This window comes from Muntiacus reevesi, chromosome 18, assembly GCF_963930625.1.
Source record: "Muntiacus reevesi chromosome 18, mMunRee1.1, whole genome shotgun sequence".
NCBI classification, from domain to species: domain Eukaryota; kingdom Metazoa; phylum Chordata; class Mammalia; order Artiodactyla; family Cervidae; genus Muntiacus; species Muntiacus reevesi.
The window spans coordinates 7,229,755-7,237,812 of record NC_089266.1 but is presented as its reverse complement, the minus strand read 5'-3'; the positions used below and the strand labels follow the sequence as shown (position 1 = coordinate 7,237,812).

The 8,058-nt window shown below is 49.7% G+C and overlaps 1 protein-coding gene across 1 annotated transcript; it reads left to right on the top strand.

Annotated features, from left to right (window-relative positions):
* The first annotated feature begins 669 nt into the window (after positions 1–669).
* H3-3B (H3.3 histone B) lies at positions 670–4,171 on the top strand. Its single transcript, XM_065908928.1, has 4 exons — positions 670–817; positions 1,277–1,414; positions 1,530–1,683; positions 1,772–4,171. The coding sequence occupies exons 2-4, from the start codon at positions 1,287–1,289 to the stop codon at positions 1,898–1,900; spliced, it is 411 nt and encodes a 136-aa protein (XP_065765000.1). The 5' UTR covers positions 670–817; positions 1,277–1,286; the 3' UTR covers positions 1,901–4,171.
* Positions 4,172–8,058: the final 3,887 nt, after the last annotated feature.

Below are 8,058 nucleotides of genomic sequence, written 5' to 3'. Positions count from 1 at the left end.
AAATAAAATAATTTATTGACATTTGTTTCTTTGTATTTGTTATTTATCTCTCCCCACCCCACCAAACAAAAGAACTGCATTTTGGTTAAAATGTGTATGCCTGATAGATAAAATACTCGATAACATGATTTTACTGAATTCTAATTTTCGTTTACACTACCACCTATCAAAATGTTCATGAAAAGTAAATAATCACAAGGAATGCATTTTACTTTACATTGGAAAATATTTACAAAATTTTCATTAAAATACCCTCTCCTTCATTGTATTAGCTTGATGCAAATAACGTTAGGCCCCTTGCCCTCCCGACTATCCTGATTAAGGACCAGTCCTGGTAAGGACCAGTGCAATTCATTTGCATTGACTTTCTATTGTAGAGCTTTGGAACCAAGGGAAGGATCCAAACATAGCTCCATTTTATCCAATCAGAAGAGCGGCTTAGTGCTAAACCCTGATTCGTCCATTCCTCTTTGCATTCATCCAATCGTTAGGCCACTTTAACAGCCAATCAGTGGTCTAGATGTCCGCCAATCAGGGAATGGGGCCGAAGCACGGCCTTTGTGTCGGGGATGTCAGCGCGTCGGCGAAAGCGTCAGCCAATAGAAAAAGGTCATTGGTGTATGCAAATTAGGGTCCTATGACGCAGAGACGCAGCGTGAAGCGTGGGTATAAAAACGGAGGCATCGGGGGGGCTTAGAGCGCAGAGCGGTTTGGTGGTTCGTTGGAAGGGCTCTTTCCTGTGTGTCGGCTATTGCGGCTCTTTGGGCAGCAGCGGCTGCGCGGTAGTCGGAGAAGCGGCCTATAACTTTGGCATTAGGTAAGTGTTCTTGGGTTTTATCCGTGACTTGAGGCCCTACCAGCCGTTTATGTCGCGGTTCGCGGCCGTTGAGAGCCAAGTGCCGGCTGGTGCTGGCTACCCCGCTGTTGGCGCCGGCTGTGGGGGCGGGTAGTTTTCCCTTGGGGTTTCGTTCCGGACCCGCGTCTCCGCCTTTTTCTCTCTGGTGAATCAGAGGTCCCGACGCTGGGTTCCGGGCAGCCGGGCCTCCGCCCGTCGAGCAGGGGAAGTGACTCCTCCCCGCGCCCCCCCTCCCGGAGGAGGCTGCTGCTACTCACAGCCTGAGTCATTAGGGGAGGGGGAGGAGGCGGTGGCCCTCGGCCATCTGCCGTCCGTCTTGGGGCCCGAGGAGGCGGGAGGGTCGGGGCTCCGGTCGTCCGGGCCGTTGCACACCGGGAGGCGAGCGTGCTTCGGCCCCGGAGTCATGGGTGTCTTCTACAGGTAAAAGAAAATGGCCCGAACCAAGCAGACTGCTCGTAAGTCAACGGGTGGGAAAGCGCCCCGCAAGCAGCTGGCCACCAAAGCGGCCAGGAAAAGCGCCCCCTCTACCGGCGGGGTGAAAAAACCTCATCGCTACAGGTAGGCAGCGAGACAGGGAGACGATGACTCGGCGGCGCTGCGGGCGGGAAGGTTCCCGCGGCTCCTGGGACGCTGTAGTTAACCGGTGGTGTTCTCGCTCTAATGCTCGCTCCAGGCCCGGGACTGTTGCGCTTCGAGAAATCCGTCGTTACCAGAAATCCACCGAGCTTCTGATCCGGAAACTGCCTTTCCAGAGGTTGGTGAGGGAGATCGCCCAGGATTTCAAAACCGATTTGAGGTTCCAGAGTGCCGCCATCGGCGCGCTGCAGGTGAGCTGGTGGGGGCTGTGTGCGGCCGGGCGGAGGGCTGGTCCCCTCCTCGGAGAGAGTCTAATAGTGTGACTCTTATCCTCCACAGGAGGCTAGCGAAGCGTACCTGGTGGGTTTGTTTGAAGATACTAATCTGTGTGCCATCCACGCTAAGAGAGTCACCATCATGCCCAAAGACATCCAATTGGCTCGCCGGATACGGGGGGAGAGAGCTTAAGTGAAAGCAGTTTTTATGGTGTTTTGTAGTAAATTCTGTAAAATACTTCGGTTTAATTTGTGACTTTTTTTGTAAGAAATTGTTTATAATATGTTGCATTTGTACTTAAGTCATTCCATCTTTCACTCAGGATGAATGCGAAAAGTGACTGTTCACAGACCTCAGTGATGTGAGCACTGTTGCTCAGGAGTGACAAGTTGCTAATATGCAGAAGGGATGGGTGATACTTCTTGCTTCTCATGATGCATGTTTCTGTATGTTAATGACTTGTTGGGTAGCTATTAAGGTACTAGAATTGATAAATGTGTACAGGGTCCTTTTGCAATAAAACTGGTTATGACTTGATCCAAGTGTTTAACAATTGGGGCTGTTAAGTCTGACCATACATCACTGTGATAGAATGTGGGCTTTTTCAAGGGTGAAGATACAAGTCTTAACCACAGTGTAACTTACAGTTTCCTTAAAAAAAAAAAGTAAACCTGGCAGCTATAGAATACACTATGTGCATTTATAATAGCTATTTTATATATTGTAGTGTCAACATTTTTAAATTAAATGTTTTGCATTGACATGTGGTGGGGAGTGTTGTCTTTAAGGTGTGTGTAATTTAGAGTTCGATTGATTTTCTCCTGAGTAGACTGCACTTGTTTACGTAGTAAAATACTTGGGCGCGTTATACCTTGCATAAGTCCTCATTCTACCACATGTTAAACTAACCCTCTAGCTGATAATGCAAACACTAACGGGGAGGGGGATTTATTTATAAGGGCTCTAGACTATAATACAAGTTACTCACACCAGCATCATCTGTTACTAATACAGTAGTTAGTGCAGCTTTTCTTTGTGTTGTGATTGGTCTCATAACTAGGTTGAACTTTTCTCTACCAAGAGGAAACAATACCGAACTTTTTTTCCTTGTGGGGTTTGTATTATAATAACTTAGGGTAAACTTGCTGAGGGGGAGGGACACAGCTTCAGCTTACGGAACCTCTGCCAGTTAAAATGGTGTTCATGTGGCGTAGGTTCTGGGAAAATCACTTCATAGAGATGGCTTTCCAAGTGGTTTTAAAATTTATCCTTCTATTGAAGTTTTTAGGTCAATTATGTATGTTGACTAAATTTACAAATAAACTTGTTTATTCAACTAAGTCTCAAAAACCTAAATTGAATGCAAAGCTTTAATAACAGTCATTGTCTAGGTTCTTTGAAGTTTAGCTTATTTCAAGTTTTGCTTGATAGACGAAAGCAGTATTTACAAGAACAATTCTACAAAGCGTGTTAACAGCCCTTTAGAGGCTTTATAAAGATGCTATGACAACATACATGCAGTGTGGACCTACCGCTAAAAGGCTTCCCTGCCTCCCCCGTATCTGTCAAGGAAAGGAAATGTAATTCTAGAACTCAAATTTGGGGTTTCTTCCTGAACCTATTCGTGAAGAATGTTCTTAGATTTTTTTTCTTAATTTTTTAACTGAAGGATAAGTGCTTTACAGAACTTTGTTTTCTAACATCAGCATGAATCAGCCATAGCTGTAGGTGTACATATGTCCCTTCCCAGTATAGATTTCTTTATACAGCAAGTTATTTTATAACAAGTGCCCACAGGTGTAGAACTCGTTTTAAGTCTAAGCTGCCTGTTTAGTGTGAAACTAGTGTTCCTAGCCAGTGATGACTACCAGTGAAGCGTTAATACGGACACAAGAACCACCGAGTCAGACAAAAGCATTCTGTATAATTTGAAGTCAGTGGCTACAGAAAGATATTTACACTCTGATACAGTTCAGTGGGATTTAAGTTTGGACTAGTTTCAAATACTAAGGGTTAAGGGGTTCCATTGGAAAGCAGCGAGTTAAATTAGGGTTGAGAATTGATTTTTCGAGGTGCCAAAAGTGGAATCTGATATAATAAAAATAAACTGGTTTCCTAGAAGGGTCCATCATAACGAGTTCTGACAGTTGATTGTGTTCCTGAAGGATGTTGAAATCTAGCCAGTGGAATGTGTGGTGGTGGGAACCCTGGCCAGTGGTGGTGAGTCTCCTTGAGTACCACTCAAGGGGCTGACGCTTGAACTTGCCTGCCTGAAGTCTGCATCCTGAGGTCGAATTTTATTGGGCAACTTGGAATCTGCTGCGTAAATAGTAGAGCTTGTGCTTCCAGAGTTTATTTTTAATCCAGAAGGCAAAAGTACTTTCTGGTTAGGAAACTTCCCATATGTTATATCCCTGGGTTTAGGTAGTATGAAAAAAGCAAAAATAAAGTTTTTAAAGTTTAGACCTTCTTATCTTTATGGTCTTCATTTGGATGATAACGTTTTTTTTTTCACAAAATGTTCTCTGGGGAAATGTTCAGAAAGCCTTAGACCTTGCTCAGGTCTCCCCCGTCTGGCCCCTTGCAAGCACTGCATCTCGCCTGGTGTCAGGTGTTGATGCTGGGACCTGCGCTTCAACTGAGAGCAGGCCCCTTCTGGATCGCCTTCAAGTAGGGCAGCGGAGGGTAGAGTGGGCCCTGTCAGCTGTCATTGGGTCAGCAGGAAGCTGCCCTGAAGTTTCTACAGGCAAAGGCCAGCCTGTACACGGGAACGGGAACAACAGCAGGTCAGCAATCTGCCTCAGACTTACGGCCAACCTTCCATGGAGAAGGGTGAGTTTTCTGCACGCTGTTAGTGGCCGTCGTGTCACTGCGGGTGGTGTGGCCCATGAGCACAGAGCCTTGAGCACCTTTCCTGGGCACAGTCCTCCCCACTCCCTCCCCATCCCTTGACTTAAGTCACTTCATGGTAGTTAATCAGACTTCCCAGGTGGGGCCAGTGGTGAAGAATTTTACCTACCAATGCAGGAGTGGGTTCCATCCCTGGATCAGGACGATCACCTGGAGAAGCAAATGGCCCCCCACACCAGTCAGTATTCTTGCCTGGAGAATTCCATGAACAAAGGAGCTTGACAGGCTACAGTCCATGGGGTTGCAAAGAAGCCCCACCCCAGGCCTTGATAGAACACAGCTGAACTGAGTGCTCTTTGCAATCCCCAGCCTCTTCCTCACCCCACTGGTGGTCCTGCCTGCTTCAGCATTCCTTAGGGATGTCAGCGGTCTGGGCTGCCCAGACCATCCTATCCAGCTGGGCCTGGCTTCTGGCCAGCAACTCTCATATAAGCAACCCACCTTCCACCTGCCTGCCTCAGGGTGCGGCTGGCGGAAGGAAGAACGGACCTTAGCTCGGGTTGCTGACCCCAATCATGCAGCACTCCCTGAGGGCTCGTGTCCTTGGCCAGGTGACCAGCCTCTGAACTCCTTTTTGGCCACAGGTCTAGAGACTGAGCAAGGCTTTGGGCCAAGGTGGGTGGGGGCAGCTGGAACAGCTTCAAGCTTATGCACAGAAGCTGAGCTGCAAGGAGGGGTCAGAGGCTGTTGTCCCTCCCGGGGTGGGGGGATCGGTGCCTGCTCCCTGTGGTCAGGCTGACTGTCCAGCTGTCCCAGGCAGTGACGGATCCTGCCTTGACAACCATTGTTACTCCAGGCAGTCATTGGACTTCCATGTGAGGTGTCCCCACCTGAGCCCTGCGTGCAGTGTCCAGCAAGGGTGAGGACCATCACGCATGCCCAGGAACGGCACGTCTCAGCTTCTGCCCTGAGCAGAGGACCCTCGACCCCCATCCCACCTACCCCAAGGCCCTTCCTGTGGGAGAGGGGAAGAGGTGGCGCAGTCACCTCTGCTATCAGCAAGATGGAGTGGAGGCGGAGCTTCAGTGAGGCTGTGACTCCTGGAGGAGCTGTAAGGCCACAGTGATGTGCAGAGGGTCGTGGTCGGGCAGTCAGGGTCTGGGGTCCTCTCCGACAGCTGGCAGCCCCTGTTTAGGAAGTTGCAGTTCTGGGACCATACACAGTGGAAGGGAGAGTGGCCTGAAAGGGAGGAGGCAGTCTCCCAGCCACCAGTCCCAGTGATGAGAGGGGGCGCTGGGCTGCAAGCTTGGGGCTGGCAGCCTTTGCTGAAAGATGTGGGAGGGACTGCACACGTCCCCAGGGAGGTGGTGCCCGGGCTCTGTTAACCTCTACCCTCTACTCCACCTCTGTTGGACACACTGGGCCCAGGACCATTCTCATAAACTCTTCACTGGCTTAGCGCTGAGCCAAGAGCACCAGGAGAGGGGACAGGATGGGGTTGGGTCCAAGGCCCAGCCTTCATGCAACCTGAGAGTCTGGCTGAGCCCGGGGGCCTCTCCCCACTCAGTGCCCCGTCTACGGCCAGTCTCGGTTCTCCTGCCCACGCACGGTGGCCTGGGCACTGGTCCCCCTGCAATGCCTAGGGCGAGGTACAGGGAGCGTCAGCTGCAGCTGCATCCCCTGCCTGGCCATCAGCCGGGTAGTCATCAGTCAGAGGGCAGGAACTTCAGGGACACAGTGGTGTTCACCAAATAAAGACGGGACCTGCAACTGGCCCCCTCCTAGCAGGGGCGCTGGGGCCAGGGATGGACGAGAAGCTCCTGGCGCTCCAGAGGCAGGGCCTCTGGAGTCACGCCTGGCACACAGCAGAGACTGCAGGTGCTGGCCAACCCAATGGCCCTGGCAGCCCCACAGCACAGCTGGTTGGATTTGCTTCCAGCCCAGGTGGCAATCAGTCAGGTTCCCAAGAGCTCTGCTTACTGGTCAGTCTGGGGGCTCCAGGGGTCCAGGAGAGCTGCTACGCCTCCTGTTCCTTACCAAGAGGCTAAGTTTGGGATCTTCAGTTAGCAGATGTCACAGCAGGTCAGAGTGCTCCCGGGGACAGGGTGGTTGCTGAGAGAACAATCTCAGGGTCAGACAGACCCGGGTTCAAGGCCCAGCTGTCCCATTTGGATGAGTTCCTTGATCCATTTGGGCTTCTTTCCCTCAACCATCAAGTGGAGATAAAGCCAGTGCCTACCGCATAGGCTTGTAAGGATTTAATAAAACAATCCGTGCAAAGTCTGGTCCCTTTTAAAAGATTTGACAACAAAAGTCTGGAGCACTGACCATTCGGAACAGGCACTGAACAACCAGTGCAGCCCTAGAGGCTGCATCTCCGTCCTGATACCAGGGCCCCCCACAAACTCACCATCAGTATTATCAATACTATAGAAGTTGTCATCATTATGAAACAGAAGGGCAAAGGGGGCCCAAATCAGAAGATAGGTTAACCCTCTGGGAACAACAACAAATAAGCCTCCCAGAATCCGTGTGAGGGAGAGCCATCTGCTGAGAGCAGGTATTCTCAGAGACTGTCTTGGGAGATGTGGACCCAAGCCCCACCAGGAAATCAGTCTTGGGACTTACTGGTGGTCCAGTGGCTAAGACCCTGCACTCCCAATGCAGGTGGCCGGGGCTTGAGCCTTAGTTAGGGAACTAGATCCCACAGCCACAACTAAAGGAAACCAGTCTTGTCTGTAATTGCAGTGGAGATGCCAGAGCTGCATGAAGCACAGAGACATTCACTGCATGAGGAAAGACCAGGTCTAGCAGCGAGGCCCCAAGGACTAAGAATTGAGCATATGGACAAGCAGAGGACAGACTTTGGGTAGCAGTGTCCCCTTTAAGGTGCCACCTTCCCCCCAATCGTGTGACATTTGGCCAGGAAATGGGAGGGAGAGTCAAAGGTCAGAGGCAGACTTCCTTCTGAACAAATTTTATGTAACATGCTAGACAGCATTCAAACACTGATAGTAAACAGTTCTTGTAGATGAAATCAGTATTTCAGAGTCCAGTGTGAGCCAACAGGAGAACTCGCCCTTGGGTCAAATTAAGGTTTTCCAGGAACGACTGAAACTATACAAAAGATGAAGATGGGTGAAAAGGACATCTTTTCAATCAAAATAAAACAATGGAAATAAAAAAAAAATAATGGTGTGAGCTGCTTAGTGGTCAGAATTCCTCCTCTCTCTTAGAAAACTCTTTCCTCCTCTGTCGGGACATTTATCTCAGTGAGGGACGAGGGTTAGATTGAGACTATCCCCTATTGGACAGTGAGAGCCAGAGGCTCTTATCTGGCCCATTGCTTGCAGGAGAGTCCAACAATGTATTAATGGATGACTGATAATAACAGCAAATATTTATTCTGTGCTTACCAAGTGCCAGAGGCTGGGCTGGGCACTCTGTGAAGATGATCTCATTCACTTCCTCCTGAAACACTCTGTCAGGAAGGAAACACC

Bases quoted from the DNA above. Each gene is read 5' to 3' on its own strand.
- H3-3B (XM_065908928.1), top strand. From the start codon at position 1,287: ATGGCCCGAACCAAGCAGACTGCTCGTAAGTCAACGGGTGGGAAAGCG. The intron at 1,415-1,529 runs GTAGGCAGCGAG...TGCTCGCTCCAG, and splicing joins AAAAAACCTCATCGCTACAG to GCCCGGGACTGTTGCGCTTC. The intron at 1,684-1,771 runs GTGAGCTGGTGG...TATCCTCCACAG, and splicing joins CCGCCATCGGCGCGCTGCAG to GAGGCTAGCGAAGCGTACCT.